At 33.0% G+C, this 17,346-nt stretch overlaps 1 protein-coding gene and 1 pseudogene across 1 annotated transcript; both read right to left on the bottom strand.

Moving 5' to 3' along the window:
* Positions 1-560: 560 nt before the first annotated feature.
* On the bottom strand, positions 561-2,987 carry LOC149383803 (S-adenosyl-L-methionine-dependent methyltransferases superfamily protein). Its single transcript, XM_089629060.1, has 7 exons — positions 2,733-2,987; positions 2,469-2,661; positions 2,254-2,363; positions 1,835-1,913; positions 1,678-1,745; positions 1,440-1,506; positions 561-808 (listed from the first exon to the last, which is right to left on the bottom strand). The coding sequence occupies exons 1-7, from the start codon at positions 2,937-2,939 to the stop codon at positions 696-698; spliced, it is 837 nt and encodes a 278-aa protein (XP_089485186.1). The 5' UTR covers positions 2,940-2,987; the 3' UTR covers positions 561-695.
* A 3,830-nt stretch (positions 2,988-6,817) lies between these two features.
* LOC149383802 (F-box/FBD/LRR-repeat protein At1g13570-like) lies at positions 6,818-7,803 on the bottom strand (annotated as a pseudogene).
* Between the last annotated feature and the right edge of the window lie 9,543 nt (positions 7,804-17,346).

The following is a 17,346-nucleotide window of genomic DNA, read 5'->3' as shown; positions in this document are numbered from 1 at the left end:
TTATAAAAACTTTCCAGTGAGCACAAGATCAGTGTTCTATTTCAAGAATTTTTTCTTGTCTGACACCGACCATTCCTTTTTGGACTTCATGACATACTCGTACATTGAACGCCTATAATCATTACTAATTCGTTTATCTAGAACTATTATTTCATTCATTAAATTACATAATTGTTTAAATAAGTCGTTAAAATGAGTTATAAGCGTTACAAGAAGAGATGTCAATATATTCTTTTAGTGTTTTTTTTTTTTTTTTTTTTTTCATTATGCACTAGTGTAATCAGACTCCGGTAAAAATGCCCGTTTCATTAGCCGAATAGTTAAGTTTATCGCCGGTAAAATTACCACAAATTACTGTCTATCCGTTGATTTCAGTGATTAGAAACTTGAACAAAGTGATGATAATTAAGAGAGTTTTTATCTATCCCACTTTCTTGGAGTCCTGTAGATAATTTTGTTTTCAAGCCTTCATCTATCTATGCCTCGTATTCTTTCAATAAAAAATGGTACTTTTGTCTTCTTCTTTTTTGTTTTATTTTTTCTTCACTTTGAGAATCATGAACGAAATGAAAACAGATAACTTTTCTTGCTCACTTTGACACTAGGCCCGAACATCAAAATAAAACCTTCTCGAAATTACTCAGGTTGTTACAATACAAATACACCCCCCAAAAAAAAATGTAGGCCCGAATAATTCAGAGAGGTTCTTTTACGGGTGTACCTGGACCACGAGGATACTTCTTCGGTGTTGAACTACCCTTTAGGCATAGAACGGCCGTTCTCTGTCCGAACGGACTGTGAGATTCCACTGTACAAAGAAATAAATTATGAGCACATGTAACAGAACAGTATAAGCAATCTCAATATGCTTTTGTTTTCCAAAGATCGATTAGCAAAACACTTGGGAATTATAAGTAACATGTGCGTTGGATTATAATGAGTTAATGATTCGGGTGTTTTCTACACTTATAAAGGAAAACGAAAAACATTTAGGTGAAAGAATTTTGCTTGAATGTTGACTCAGAATTCTTGAGATTTAAAAACATTGCAAATCATAAAACTTTTGTGCAAGCCGGGAGTCAAAACCTTTACTAAAACAAACCAAAAAAAGCGGGGTAAAAAATATAAGAAAAAATGATTGAGTACATGCAAAGAAATTGTCATAAATACCCTTAGCTGGTCTGAATGCCAATTATCTGGTAATGAAAGACTATTTTGGATATTTCGGGATCTCTTTGATTGAACAATGCTAAATCCGAGTAACTCGGGAGACTCTCAGCTCTTCAAATACAATCCAGATATCAAATGTTTAGTCCCTTCTCCAGTTATATTATCTCCTATATTCTATATTAACTCCTCCAATGATCTATTTCTGATTAAATTTCTCTGACATCTAACATTATCTCATGAAAAAACAATATCGGCTGCCACAAACATACCAGGGCAAACTCGTAATAACGACGCCCCCATCATTTCTATAGCTCTCTCTGCATTCGCAACCTCCGACTGTTTCATATAAAACAAGATCGAAAAACCCCGCCATTAATATACAAAAAAAAAAAAAAAAAAAAAAAAAAAAAAAACACACACACACACACACGGAAAAAAATCTTCAAAAAGAAAAGAAAAAAAAATAACATCCTAGAGTGATCTGCGTTGAAGAGTATTTTGACAGACCTTGGGATCGTGACCTTTTGCTGCCACAAACAAACCGCCAACACGAACAAGAGGGAGACAGTATTCGGCTGAGGATAAATAAGTAAAAAAAAATTAAATAAAAGCTCATATCTAATCGATTACAAGATTGGTAACGAAGCTTTGGTAATGTATGTACCGAGGACTCTCATTTCTGCGACCGCTCTGGCTATCGCAACATCAAACTGCTCTCGAAACAACTGATTCTGACCCAGATTCTGTCCTATAAACAACACTCTCTCAAGCGTTCTTCGTTCATCCATGATCAATAAGCTTTCTTCTTTTTTTAATGCAAATAGGTCATTGAACGTGGCATTTTGGTGTTGAAAAAAAAATGTATATGCATATATATATTTTTACATATAAAAAAGGACTAAAATCCAATAGAAACTAGTAGTTAGATTTTACTCACTAATTCGTTTGAAGACCAAAGCACAAATCACGTAATCATTCACGGGTTATTGTGCTAAAAAGCCGAAAAAAAAAATTAATCTTTGGAAAAGTTTGCAACAAACTCAGGAAAGATAACACATTAAAAAAAATGTATGAAAGTGTTACCTCTGCTCTTCCTCTCACAACTTGAACATTGGAGAGACCAACATGACCAATCACATGCTCCAAGAAAACACACCTTTTGTTCATAGATTCAATAAGTGTAACTTCCCAACCTAATAAGCCACAGAGCAAGAAACAGAAAATTTAATTATAAGAAAATCAAATAACAATAATAATTTAACCTAAATTCAGGAATAAGATTTGGGAGGTTTCTTTACCGGGACAAGCAATGGCCAAAACCAATCCCGGGAGACCAGCACCGCTTCCGACATCGACGAGGCTGAGAGTCTCGCTCGAAGAGTCAAATCCAGAGCCGTACGAGCTCCGAATCGGATCCACGATAGCCAGAGAGTCCTCCACGTGTCTCTCCATCACCTCGCTCGCCTCCGTCACGGCCGTCAAGTTCATTTTCTGTACAGGTTCAAGTTCAATTTCGTTTCAATTTTATAGAGAGAGAGAGAGAGAGAGAGAGAGAGAGAGACCTGATTCCATTGGAGAAGCTCGTGGACGTAGAGATTGATTTGGTCCTTCTGGTGAGGAGTTAGGGTTTCGGAGCGAGAGGAATAGAGGAGCGTGGTGGCTAGGGTTTTGGGTCTGGTTCTGAACGGGCAAGAGAGCGATGAGGGGTTGAGGATCGGAAGGTGTTTGAAGAAAGTCCCCACTGAGAATGTGTTGCGACAAATCAGCATTTTTCGCGCGCAATATGGTTACATTACACGTGCCAAAACCAAAGGCTCTTTTATTTAAAGGGATTTTTATAAGGAGAAATTGCCTAATTTGCCATAACATTTTTCCACTTTCTATCAAAATGCTAATTTTTCTCAAAATACCACCATCTATGTCAACAATGTTGACATCTATGTTTGCCCTTCACTAGTAGATGTCAATATTATTGACATAGATAATGTTGATATAGATGTCAAAATTGTTGACATAGAGGTGACATTTTGGAAAAACTAGTCTTTTGGTGGAAAGTGAGAAAATATTATTAAATTTGTGACAAATTAAGTAATTTCTCTTTTATCAGCTCGTGCTTTTTTGTAATTCAACTATTTGGCTAATGCCTGAGATTTTATTTTCGAATTTAATATAATCCTCTAGTTTCTCACCGAAAATTAAATAATTTTTCTTTTGATTTTGTGTCTACACTGAAGATTCTACCTCTTACGTCAAATTGCTTTCATTTAAGAGTTATTGGTGGCAAAAAAAAAAACAAATGTTTTTTCAATATTACGTTTTAGTTGCAACCCTACGATATCGCCGGATGAAAAAAAAAACACTTGACATCCTCATATTTAATAAAAAAAAATTAATAACTAATCAAACATTAATTATATCATTTTATAGTACAATAAATTTTAGGGCACTCTACTTATATAGCCACTAACAAACATAGAATTTATTGTATAGTCAACGTTTGGTTAATTTTAGTTAATTAACCACCAAAACACTTAAAAAAAAAAAAAGACTCTTTTGCTCAAGAATATGTTTTCCGCCCAGAATTTTCAGCGGTTTTTTTAATTATTTTAAAATGAGTCAATAATAACAGTTACTTGTTATAGCTAAGGTTTAAACTGTCGGGGTATTTCGGAAATATGTCGTTGAAATTGCGTTATTTTGGGAAGTCCAACACAATTCTATCACGTTAGTCATTTCGCGTCATTTTTCGTCGATTTGTCGTCATTTTATCGCCAAAGTGACGATGTTGTTGCCCGTGGTCGTGTGAGTCAGATGGTGTTCAGCGACACAGCGCTGTAGTTTTACTCGAAACCTTGATATTTCGATAGATCCAATGCAAAATCAACATTATTTCGGTGATTTCGGCAAGATGTCGTCATTTTTCCTGTCATTCGTTGTCGTTGCTGTGTCGGCTAGATCTTCAAAGTTCTCAACGTTTTTTATTTTTATGAAATCGTGAAACAGAGAGAAAGAAGAAAGGAAAAGAAGAACATGAAGAAAATGGAGAGAGAGAGAGAGAGAGAGAGAGAGAGAGAATTTGTTTTCTATAAAAAAAAAACATTGTATAATAATATCACTAATTAATGAGCATTATATTACATCACAACACTTTTAATGATATTGGTAACCACGTGAGTCTAGTACTGATTAGGAATGGCAGTTTAATCCGAAACCCGTTAACCCGTCGGGTATCCGAGTTAAACGGGTCGGGTGATACCCACTCAAATGGGTTAACGGGTAATACCCGTTATCATTTTTAGCGGGTATGCATCGGCTGGCGGAAATAACATACCCGACCCGTTAACCCGACCCGTAAACATTAAAAAAAATCCTAGAATTTTGATATAATTTATACGTACTCTCACACATAATTTCAGCTTTTATACTACTATATAACCTATTTAGTAGTGACAATTTTTTTCTTATAAATGAGTCAATTTTTTTTATTAAAAAAAGCGGGTTAACGGGTGCATATTTTTGGCACCCGTCACCCGGCGGTATACCCATTACCCGTCCCGTTTAAATAGACGGGTTAACGGGTATGGGCTAACGGGTATTTTTTTTTGCGGGTACGGGTATGGTAATGGTGTACCCGCTAAAACCCGTACCCGTTAACCATTCCTAGTACTGATTAATTGGATAAAGGTTTTCTGATTTCTTTTTTTTTTATGGTAAGATTTTTTTATTTATATTAAGGAAAAATTGTACAAAATAGCCATTTGAAACTTATTGATTAACAAAATAACCAAAGTTTCAACTTTTTAGCAAAGTAGCCAAATTTACGTGTTCCAAATTTTTTTGATAACCAGGATTAAATTTTTTGACGATTATTAAAAGCAATTTATCATTTTCAAAAATATTAATCTTGGGGTCAAAATTTTTTTTGAAACCAGATTGCTGTACATTTTGGTTATTTCACTAACTTGAGACAAACTTTGACTATTTTGCAAATTCATGACTTTAAATTGGCTATTTAGCCACATCATCCTTATATTAAATAAGGATGATTATATTATACTTGTGTTTGAAATCGAAACTTATTTATGTGTAAGATATTTACTTTTTATATTTAGAATTATGCAACATTATTTCCGTCGGCATTTTCGTGTTTTATCGCAATTTTTGTCGGCAACCGAAATTTCCGTCGAAATTTTTTTTTATCAAATATTCACATTATTTTCGTCGCAATTTCAATCGGTTACTGTAATTTCCGATTTTTGAGACCATCGACATAAAATCGGCCGTTGGTATTTCGAACTTTGGTTATCACTACAATCGAGGAAAGAAAATCCATCAATACATGCAACGGTGTATCATTCACGCAATTCTTTTTTTTTCACTGAAAAATAGGGTTCTTCTCACGAACAAGAGGAAAAATGAAAAATCTTGCATGCTCAAATGGAATTCTGTTTGCATCTAAATACCTCACATGTACGATTTTGCCTATTTATTTACTATTATGCATGCTTTTCAAGTTACGAATTGGGTATTACTATAAATGAAAATATATGGTTTGATTGGTAAAACAATTTATCATCAAGTAATGGAAATTATATGAAATTGCTTATATAATATGAGGAGGAAGGAGTATTTTTTTCTTCTAATTTTTTATAGGATAATTTACAAGAATCCCCCCTTAACTCTTACTCGATTAACGAAGTGCACCCTCAACTCGGATTTTCATCAAAAATTACCCTGAACTCTTGTTCTGTTAACGCGTCGCCCCTTCTGTTAATTTTTTTCCGTTAACATCCAATTTTTGAGCACGTGATCTCACATAATTACTAGTTTGAGGGCACACTAGTAATCTTATCAAATGAATATATTTAAAACAAATGAAAAAAAAAAATAAAAATAATTTTTTTAACAAATGAAAAAAATAAATTAAAAATAATTTTTTTTAACAAATGAAAAAAATAAATTAAAAAGAATTTTTTTTAACAAATTAAAAAAATTAATTATTTAGAAGAAGAAGACAGAGGAAAAAAAAAATTCTTTTTAATTTATTTATTTAATTTGTTAAAAAAAATTATTTTTAATTTATTTTTTTCATTTGTTAAAAAAAATTATTTTTAATTTATTTTTTTCATTTGTTAAAAAAATTATTTTTAATTTTTTTTTTCATTTGTTTTAAATATATTCATTTGATAAGATTACTAGTGTGCCCTCAAACTAGTAATTATGTGAGATCACGTGCTCAAAAATTGGATGTTAACGGAAAAAAATTAACAGAAGGGGCGACACGTTAACAGAACAAGAGTTCAGGGTAATTTTTGAAGAAAATCCGAGTTGATGGTGCACTTCGTTAATCGAGTAAGAGTTAAGGGGGGATTCTTGTAAATTATCCTCTTTTATATTATAAAATGATACAAAACATGTTTATTAATTGTCAACAAAGAATAATATTTTTTGTATATTAATGAGAATAAATATTTATTTATTTTATAAACTAACTTGCATTATAAATGATATAATTAATATTTAATGTGTCAAGAAAAAAAAAATTGAATTTTGATTAAATCTGATGCTGCCCTGTAATTTCTCACTGCCATGTTGTCATGTGTTTTCTTTTTTCAACAATCTTAGGTTGATACTTGTTTACGCACCGTCAAGGCTCCTCCGATTGAGACTGCAATTGTAAATTATAAGATTTAAAAAGCATATTAGTAACATTTTATCATGTTAACATATCAAAAGCATGACCATCAAGATCAAATGAAACTCACGCCGATTTGAAGTTCCTCAAAATTAGGGGCACTTCTTAGGAGGCAAAGCAATGCTGAAACCTCATTAAATCTGTAAAAGACGACATTGATACTCAAGGGAGTAAGATTTGTGCACGGGATCGGAAGCTCTGTAGATAGATCCATAGTAAAATATACCATTTATGTAAATAAGAGAAAGAAAACTAATTGACTGTGAACTGGGCTCTTACGTCCATGAGACACCCTTCAAACTTAAGACGACTAATTTGGGGTACACCAGTCATTAGCTTTCAAATGAAGAATTGTAATTTTCAGCGGTAATGTAAAGCACTTTCAAAACAAACATTGAAAAATTCTCCTTTGATGTCAAAGAATAGCATATTCGGTCCATAGATGTTCAGTTGATCAACGGTGAAGACTTTAGAGAGATTCATGATCTCTCGAGCACATGAGAGCGAGAAATCAATTTTTCCAAATCTCGTTGGGATGTTACTACCCTCTTGAGATTAAGACTCCTTAAATTCACGCAACCATCGAACGCCGATGGCAGCGACAGAGAAATAGAGTCTCGTAGGTGAAGCACAAGCTCATTGAAAGAGTGTCTAGACAAATTACAGAATCCATTTGTGAGCCTTCTCAGGAGGTAATTTTTGCTTCAAGATTGCTTGAACTTGTGTACTATATGAAATAAGAGAATGTCATTGGATACAAGATCAATGCGACCGATTATTCGATCATTATTATCTATCACAAGGCTCGGAACCGATGCCCATTTGTACCTCCATTTAGTAGACAACACGCTTGTTCTCACCACGTCCTTGATCGACAAACGCGACAAGATTTGGTCGGAAACATAACCTGGTTAGTCGCTAATCTTATCTTGATCCATTGTCTCCCAATTGGAGTGGGCTGTTCTTGGCTTATGCATTGCCAAATCATGATAATTAAGACACATAAAAAACAGTTTCTTCTATCATACGCTTAGATATTCATTCACCTATGCCTTTATAAGCTGATTAGGCTTTCTTATTCAGCTGTAATTCAAGAGTGGTCTACCTATACTGATTTCACATGCTCCAACCTCCGCTTCTTTTCCAGTGAAAATAAAGCCGGTGAGACAAAAATAGACAATGAGTCAATTTTATATATATCTTTCTCTGTTAATGGTAGATTATAATGTGACCATTGTTAGGAATATTGCCCACTTGAAGATAATAAATAAACATGAATGATTACTGAATTTGATAAGAAGTCTACTTTATTAGCATTATATGATTAGTGGATTGAAATATGAAATCAGAATCAATAACAATTATCTTCCATAACCTCCGTATTAAACTGAATCACGTGCTGGGCACCTGAGTTCGGGAGGTGAGCTAAAACATGGTCGATGACTGATACATGCTTGGAAATCTGTATCTAAAGTCATATATGTGGAACACGAGTGAAGAATGATCACTTTGTGAGAGCATTCTGCACTTTTGGTAAGTGTACGACTCAGACAGACTTTGGTTGTAGATGTATAGTTTAAGTACCGTTGTGACGCACTAAGTGGGGTCGCTTATGATGCTCACAGTGAGACTTGATCTAAATCCTGAAGTGATCATGGACTTCTAGCTCATATCGCCGGTTTCTTTGACTCATTTTGTTAAAGGCTATTGAGACGCTGATTAAACTTATGTCTTGGGAATTCGTAATATGATCTGAGAAGAAAATGGTTGACAGATACAGAATCCAGTCTTCCTGAAAGAAAGTTAATGTTCACTCCCTAAGGGTTGACTCCAGAACCGATAGATTGCTAGCACTTTCGAAGTAAGTAACGTTCAGAAGAATCTTTCGCTGGGGAAGCAACGATATTTATGGTATATATGTATCAAGAAAGGTATAATAGAATAATTGACTTTTCTCTATACAGGTTGAACATGGAGGATCTTGATCACGAACTGATTAGATCAGTGGACACTCGTCATGATGAGTAAATATAATTCTAGTATAAAGGAGGGTTCAGTCTTGGCTTACATGGTGGAGTATTTGACCAAGATTAGACGAATCGATGGAAAAAGAGAAAGAACTTTTTCGTCTTTTTCATCAGATTAAGCTTCTATTACAAGGTCCATAGTCCCCGATTCGGCTTCAATAAAGACGAATAAGAACTCTCTGATAATAATGAATATCATTATTACAATCTCACAGCTGTAAATTGTTTAGCAACATTCATTCGGAAATTTGTCTATTTGTCTAATCAAATATTTATTGTGGAATTAATTATTTATTGTTGGATCAAGGATCCTATTTCCTTTTCATCTTAAAATTTGCTTTAAAATTAAAAAATTCATTGGGCCATGACCATGAGGTAGGCACCTACATTGGGTATTAATTACCCAATATTCTCTCTTTGATTAGTTGCTACATTTATGTAAAAGAAATCAGGTAACTAATTAAATAAAAGAGAAAATAATAATGGTTGAGATATTCTTTCTCCATTAAATAAGAAAATAAGATATTGTCTTTTATTCTCTCTCATAATTAATTTTCTAATATCTAGGAGAATAATAATGATAGAGATATTCTCTCCATTAAATAAGGAAATAAGATATTGTCTTCATTATTCTCAAATATCTAGATTCCTTAAATATATGAGAAAAATAAGGAAATAAATATCCTAGATTATAGAGAGAAAAAGTAAGATTTGTAGTCAAGATCCAATGGTTTATGTTTAACTACAAAATAGGAAATAATAAAGGAGACTAAAATATATCTAGGAGATTCCTAGAATATCTCATTTCTACCACTATAATTCGACCAACTCTCTCTGTTGACCATGTGCTCTCTCTCTCTCTCTCTCTCTCTCTCTCTCTCTCTCTCTCTCGCTCTCTCTCTCAGAATTCCGTGATTCCATTCTCATAAACACGGTACGATCTAAAATCATAAATCAGAGTCGTAGTGAGATTCAGAGTGTGGTCCACACCTTATTCTTGTTCGTCCAGAGATTACGTTTCGGAAGACTAAGGTGCATCGAAGCGTAAAGAAGGAGATCCCGAGAGTTTCAGAGACATCTCAATGTCTGATCGTAGAAGACGACGCTAGGAGGCTGAGATGAGACGAGAAGAAGATGAGGAGCCTGAGGAGATCCCGATTTAGAAAGCTTAAGGAGAAACCCGTAAGTTTTCTATAACTCGTCTCTTTAAATTGGTTGTTTGACATATATGCTCTCATGGTTAAATTAATTAAACAAAACTAGATCTTGTAATATAACCTCAATTAATTACCTAAGTAGCATAATTAATTTTTTCGCATGATTATATGGGTGCATAATCTCTAACAACCATGATAGTGATCATTCAACTAAACTGCATACTTTCATCATCACTCTTAAAGCATCTTGCTTTTTTATTTACTTTTCTAAATAGCATCACGTAGAGCTTTTTGCAATGGATTTGCTTTTTGCTTTCTTTTCTATATTTTTTGGAATTGCAATGGATTTTAACGAATAACCTCACTTAGACTACAACTAATTTTAGCATCACTCAAATGAATGAACTTCACTTGAAGTTATGCTTTTGTTTATATTCTAATTAGGCGTGTAGATTTTTGTTTGACAAGAAATTGAGTTTCCGAATTCGAGTAGCTGACTATCGGAGATATGCGCTACCAAACATTGTGTGAATATGATTCAATTAAACGCCATTCAACGGCTCGTCTTTTTTACTAATTAATGAATTAGAAATTCTTTAATTTTCTCGCCTTCTAGCGCCTTAAGGACTTGCTTTATGTTCTTTTCTAGAGGATTTTGTTTCTTCAAATGACTATAAATGGATATCCCTATTTTTATTATTCTTAAGGATTTGCGAAGCCATTTATGACACTAGTTGACTTTCTCTTGCTCCGCAACAAATTGTTGGTTTATGCATTAATTAATTTTAAGTAAAGATATTGCTCAACTAATATAATTGTGATAAAAAAAACTCTCAAATGCTAGTTACTAGTGACACAAGAAAAAACGAAGCTTCCTGTATTGGCTTAATCTTGTAGTGGAGTGGAGACATATTGACGAGTCGAGTTACGTTTTTCGCCCGTACAGTTGGTATTTTCGTCTATTTTTTTTAATTGTGGATGTAGTAATTGGTTTAGGTGATTGTTCGGTCCTTTGATTTGGTGCTGTTTGGATGCGTTGGTGATTGCGATTTTGAATTTCGATATGGAGGTTTCTCTCTGCTTGTTTGGATTTCATTTTTTGAGTGTTTGGATTGGTGTTTTCGATATGGCGGGTTGTAGAGATGATTACTTTCAGGCGATTGGTGTTCAATTGGATGGAAAAATTACTCATATTGGAGTTATGTTATGAGAAATTTTCTGCGTGGAAAATCCATATGGAGTTACGTAACCGGTGTGCGGTCTAAGCCCTCTGATGGGAAGGCTACTAATTATGCGACTTCAGTGGATGTTTGAGAGGTTGATAATGCAAAGATTATCATGTGGATTAACCGTTATGTTACCCACTCGATCAGTCCTCAGTTGACGAAGTACGAGACTACGAAGGAGGTCTGGGAACATCTGGAGAGACTCTATATTCAGTCTAATATTTCCAAGCAGTATCAATTAATGGAGATGGATATTCGTGCGCTTCGGCAGAATGGTATGAGTATTCAGAAGTTCTATTCTCCCATGTCCTCTTTTCGGGATTAGTTGGCATTGACTGAGTTGCCTGAGTTGAGAGTAGAGGCGGCCTACATGTCGATGCAACGAGCAACGATTGGCTCAATTTCTGATGCTACTTCGTGACGACTTTGAGGGATTGCATGGTGCGATTCTTCACCGCAGTCATCTTCCTTCTGTTGATTATGTGGTCAACGAGCTACTGGCCGAAAAGGTTCGTCTCAAGTCTAAGATTGACAAGGAGACTCCACCACCCGTTGCGTCTGTTGTCCTTGTTGCCCCATATCGATCGTCCGGTGGTAGTGCGCTCAAGTCACCAATGACAGTCTCTGTCGATAAGTGTGCCTTTTGTAAGGAGAATGGGCATTGGAAAGCTAAGTGTCCACTCTTATTAAGCAGAGGCAAAGCGCAGCAGTAACAACGACCACCTCAGCAACAACGTCCACCATAGCCTCAGCAGCGTCCGACGTCTCCGTGGGCACCTCGTCCGACAGCTTCACGAGCACCTATCCGACGGCTCCGTGGGAACCTCAATTCACCAATGATATTGCTGCCCTATCTCCTATCTGTGGATTTGTACATGTTTGAGCAGTTCCAACAGATTTTTGCCTCACAGCCTCATGTCTCCCCTCTTTCTCAAAAGCTTTGTCCTCATCGTCAATCTCACGTATAAATCTTTTTTTTCAATAACCCCAATATTGAATTAACTGATCTTACAACTACATATTGAAGCTAACATTTTCGTGGGTGATCTAAATAAACATTCTCATTGGTGGGATGTCCTTAAGAAACCAATCAAAATGGTTTGCGTATGGATACGTTGAAGACAAAACTTGTTAATTGGAGTGAGATTATTATTTTTTTTTTGTTTGTAGGGAGAGTTAATCTAAAGATTGAGTAGTTGAATTGGATTATTCAAGTTTATATATACATGAAATATAAATTAGGTGTTAAATTTGTCTCCGTTAAAGGGGGATATGTATAGAAAACATTTCCAGCCAAATTAAAATTATTGGATAAATTCAAAAGCCATCCGTGAAAATACCTCAAAAAATTATATGGAAATCTTAAAAAGGGGTCAAAGTAAGAGTAACACTTAAAGCCTTATTCTCCTCCATGGAAGACATATTCAAGGAGTCATAAAAGGTCATTTTAAAACTCTTTTTAATCATGTCTAATTTTGTTACCCACTAACTCACCTTCCCTCTATATTAATCTGTCAAAGAATCCTTGCAGACTTCCAAAATCAAGAACAATTTATCTTTTGATTTCCTTTCTTATGTTGTTTTTTCTTTCTTCAATAGACAATATTTCCTTAAAGCGACGAGCACAAACAATAGTTTACAAAATCTGACCCGTGCTACAGGGGGATTCTCGCCTGAAACACATTGCCTTCATAATCTTAAACTTTCTGCAGTTGTCAGTACTAATCTGCTTTTCAAACTCGATGGCCATGCGCTCTAGAGCGAGCAAACTCGAAAGCATAGATTTGACAAAACACAATTCGTCTTTCATTCCCATGAAGTTATGAATTTTGACAAATCGAAGACGAGTGAACGGACGGTCGATCCCACAGCCATCTGTTACCTGTTTGTGCATTGCCTTAGTCCATCCAAGGATCCTCATGCTGAGACCACATTCGTAAATTATCAAGATTTATAAAACATAATAGTAACATATTTTTTAACATATCAAAAGCACGTGAAATTCTAATTTTCATCTGAATCATGAGTTTTTTTGAATTTGAATTTTTTTTTTCTTCTTCTCCTTTATAGAGTTATTAACATGTTTTTTTTTTAATAAATTCATAAATGTCAATACATTTTTAAATGATATGGGATTTTCTTTCATATTTATTGACATGGTTGTCATTAATGTCAATAAATTTTTTTTTAAAAATTGAACTTTTTTTTAAGATTTATTGATATGTTCGTCAAAATGTCAATACGACTGGTAGGTTTTTTTAATGTTTAAAAACAGTAAAATGTCATTTAAAATGCGAAATTTATCAAATTTAACATCTCGGTTTCACTCTATTTATAGAGTCATACGTAGAATGTAATACATGTAAAGTATAGTGATCAATGGGCTCAACTTTGCGTATATGAGAAATGTGTATCGTTTGCACTTTTACTTCCACGTGATTTTGACCACCATATTCTTCTTATGGAAGCATCATACGTAGAGATGTAGCTATTAACGTCCACATATACCATTCTGATTAAATACAAGATACTCTTTTCTGTCTTGCCAATAAAAATTTCAGAGAATAACGACATCAAAAGTTAATTATATATGAAAAATAGACCATGTATGCTAACAAAAAAAAAAGTATTTGAGCATGTATGAAGTAAACAAATATTTTGCACTCAAGAAAAAGAGTTCTTGTAAGAAATATCTCGATTCCCTCCCTAGCTAGATTATGGAAGACAATTTTATTTTTTTTCAAATCAAGAGGTTAGTGTTTATTTTTCTCTAATTTTTAATTCAATCATTTTCGTTTAGAAACATGTAATGACATTTATTTACATCTATACCAGTACAATCTCTTTAAATATACCAAAAAAATATCACTTTTACAGAAAAGAACGGTGTCAACCCACTTTCTCATTGCAATGATGATTTTCAGGAATCGAAACGGGCCATAGTATAGTGAATGAAACAAAGGCACTTTCTTTTTCTATTCACTCACAATAACAAATCACTAATTTTTTTTTCTTCCCTTGGTGGAAACACACACAAAGTGGAGCCAATTTTTTTTTTTTTTTTACTTATCGAACAATCACTATATTTTGTTGTTAATTGGATGTAGTTTTTGTCCTAAATTGATAGCTATCGCCCATCCGCATTGTTATTAATATTATTAATATTTGATTTTAACTTGCATTATTAGCGGACAAATGTAAATAATTGACATTTATAAATTTTATATTACCTTTCGATGAATATGCTATTTCACATTGTTTGATGATCCAACGAGATCAAAGAGGGAAAGAAAAAAAGACTAAATTGCCTTTAACTTTTGGTCTGTTTGAAATTTGTATGGGGCTAAAAAGATTTGAATCTTAGTTGGCCTTATTTTTTTGTTAATAGAATTTCACTTTACCATAAAATAAAAAAATTTATTGTTTGGTTACAGCTCAAAAAAAAAAAAAAAAAAAAAAAAAAAAAAAAGTGGGAGGGAAAATAAAGTGGAACAAAAGGCTGGTTCATGTGGGAAACTTTATCAGGGTCAAATATAAAGTCAATAGACAAAGGGCTTAAAAGGGTCATTTGAAAGCTCTAAATTTGTCATTTACATACAACTTTATTTTGTCAAGAACCAATTTATTCCTTGTGTATTTCTTTATTTTCAACACACGAAATTTATTTTTGCTATATATACACATGATTATTAAAAAAAAAAAAAAAACGGTTGATGCGCTACTTAAAAAAAAAAAAAAAAAAAACAAACAAACTAGAAGTTCTAAAGTGGATCAAGATTATATCAAGAAATATTTACTTATCTAATTACATTCAAATTGAAAATATAAATCATATTATATACACGTTATATTTGGCGGATGTTTCTTTTTCTCTCTCTTTTAACATTCATAAAATTTCGTACGTGAGAGACTCCACAAACTCACTGTGCATTATATGTAAAACGTTTCCAATATATAAGCTCTAGATTTAAGACAATGTGTGGTTGTAGTGTAATTCAAATTGTCTTGCGAACAATTTTCGTAAAATTCGTCTAGTTCAACACTTGAACTTGTTTTGACTTACCTACTAATTTAATAAATCATACTCTAATAACTTGTGGTAGTAACATCATGAATCCAAATGAACAAAGCTTGAACTAGCATATTTCGACACAAAAATTCACAAACTTTTTTTAAGTTCTAGCTTAATATCAACTGACTCCATTAAAGAGTTGAATACTATTAATTGATAATAGTACAAATGTGAAGCCAAATATCTTTCTTTTTTTAGTTTTTAAGCCATTTATGAGAAATCTATTCTAATTACTGGATTAAAAAATATTGGCCCAATATATACTCTCTAAACTCAACTCTCTCTCAAAGCAGTAACATATTATAATATTCGTTTACTGTTTTTTAGAAGGGAATAAAGAGAAGAGGGGAAAGTGATAAAATGGAAACAAAAAGAAAGGCCTGAAAAGATGTTTCAAAAAAATGTATGCTTTTAATTAGTACTTTGAGATTCAAGAGACGATCAGACCACAGAAACCAGTGACCGATTCAGAATATGCTTTGCTTTGGGAATCTATCTTTGTGTTCATGTCTCAAATACTACGATCAATAAAACTTGGTAAAAACACCAATTATTAATTAATTAATTTAATGAAGAGATAATATTCTTACCCCTCAACTTTTTTTTTTTTTTGGACAGAGAGATATTTATTTTTATATCACATTATTTCTGAAGAACATATGGTCAAATATGTGTCCTCACTTTGATTGATTTCAACAAAAAAGTACTTTTTCAGGCCAAACAATTTATCCTTATTCCTTACAGTATATACATTAACCTCAGCTGCTAGGCTCAGGTTAATTAAAAAATTAATAAATTTTAAATAATAAAAACCTTGAAATTATCATATCTTATCTCCCTCTCTCTCATACATTTCGATTTCCTCTCCACTGTCCCACGATTCCTCTGCAATCCTCTCATTTCATATATATTATTCTATAATCTATATATATATATATATATATATATATATATATATATTTATGCGCTTTGGCGCATATATAATATAATACGTGCAAGAACTGCCATGTTACACCTTTAGCTAAAACCAATAAAGCTTAACGATTTCGATCACAATTCCATATACAGTCACAAACAGCCTTTTACTGTAGATTATTAAATAATATAATAACAAAGAATATTATCGTATAAATAAGTAACCATAATCAACTACAAAAAAACTAGATATACCACAACTCATCACAACTAGAAGTATATCAACTTATGGAGTATTATATGAATATAGTTAAATATAATTTTGATTTTTTTGTCAAAGCATAATACAGCTGTCACTCATAGCACAGTGCCCCCTAAAATCTCAAATTATGGTCAACCTTTTTCTTTTGTCCAAATAAAACGTTTGCAGATTTATCATGCTATACATATGGCAATACAGGCAACTTTTTTTTTTTTTTTTTGGTCAAAAATATACGCTTTGTACAATTTTTCCCTAACGAATAATATCGCTGAATATTTGATTTTTTACCATTCTCGTATTCACATTAAGTTGTCAAATTTAATTTAGTTATTATTTACAATTCTTTTGCTGGCATATAAGATCACCTTTACCTAGCTACTACTCTCTCTCTCTCTCTCTATATATATATATATATATATATATAAATATATATAGATGGATAGATATGGTCACGAATGAAATGTTGCATTGCCTCTCATAATTGCAATGCCTCTGAACTAATATATTTGTTTAAAGATTGATAATGATAATAACTGTGTTTAACTATGTGTAATTTGAACTTTTCTGTAACAAGCTGAGCCTTACAGAATGCTCAAACCCCTCATCGAGAAATACCAAGTTTCAGATCAAGCACAATATTGATGAAAATTAGAAATTGATCTTGCTTGTTTATGTGAAATATGATGTCTTAGTCATCAATCCTCACCCACAAAGTTCGTTAGATAATTGACTAGGATTGTCACCGAGACACATGTGATATATATATATATATATATATATATATATATATATATATATATATATATATAAACGCGTCTCGGG

The sequence above is a fragment of the Urtica dioica genome, chromosome 10, assembly GCF_054948205.1.
Source record: "Urtica dioica subsp. dioica isolate 48M chromosome 10, U.dioica_male_clone48M_v1_H2, whole genome shotgun sequence".
In the NCBI taxonomy this organism is placed as follows: Eukaryota; Viridiplantae; Streptophyta; class Magnoliopsida; order Rosales; family Urticaceae; genus Urtica; species Urtica dioica.
This window is presented reverse-complemented; position numbering and strand designations above follow the sequence as displayed.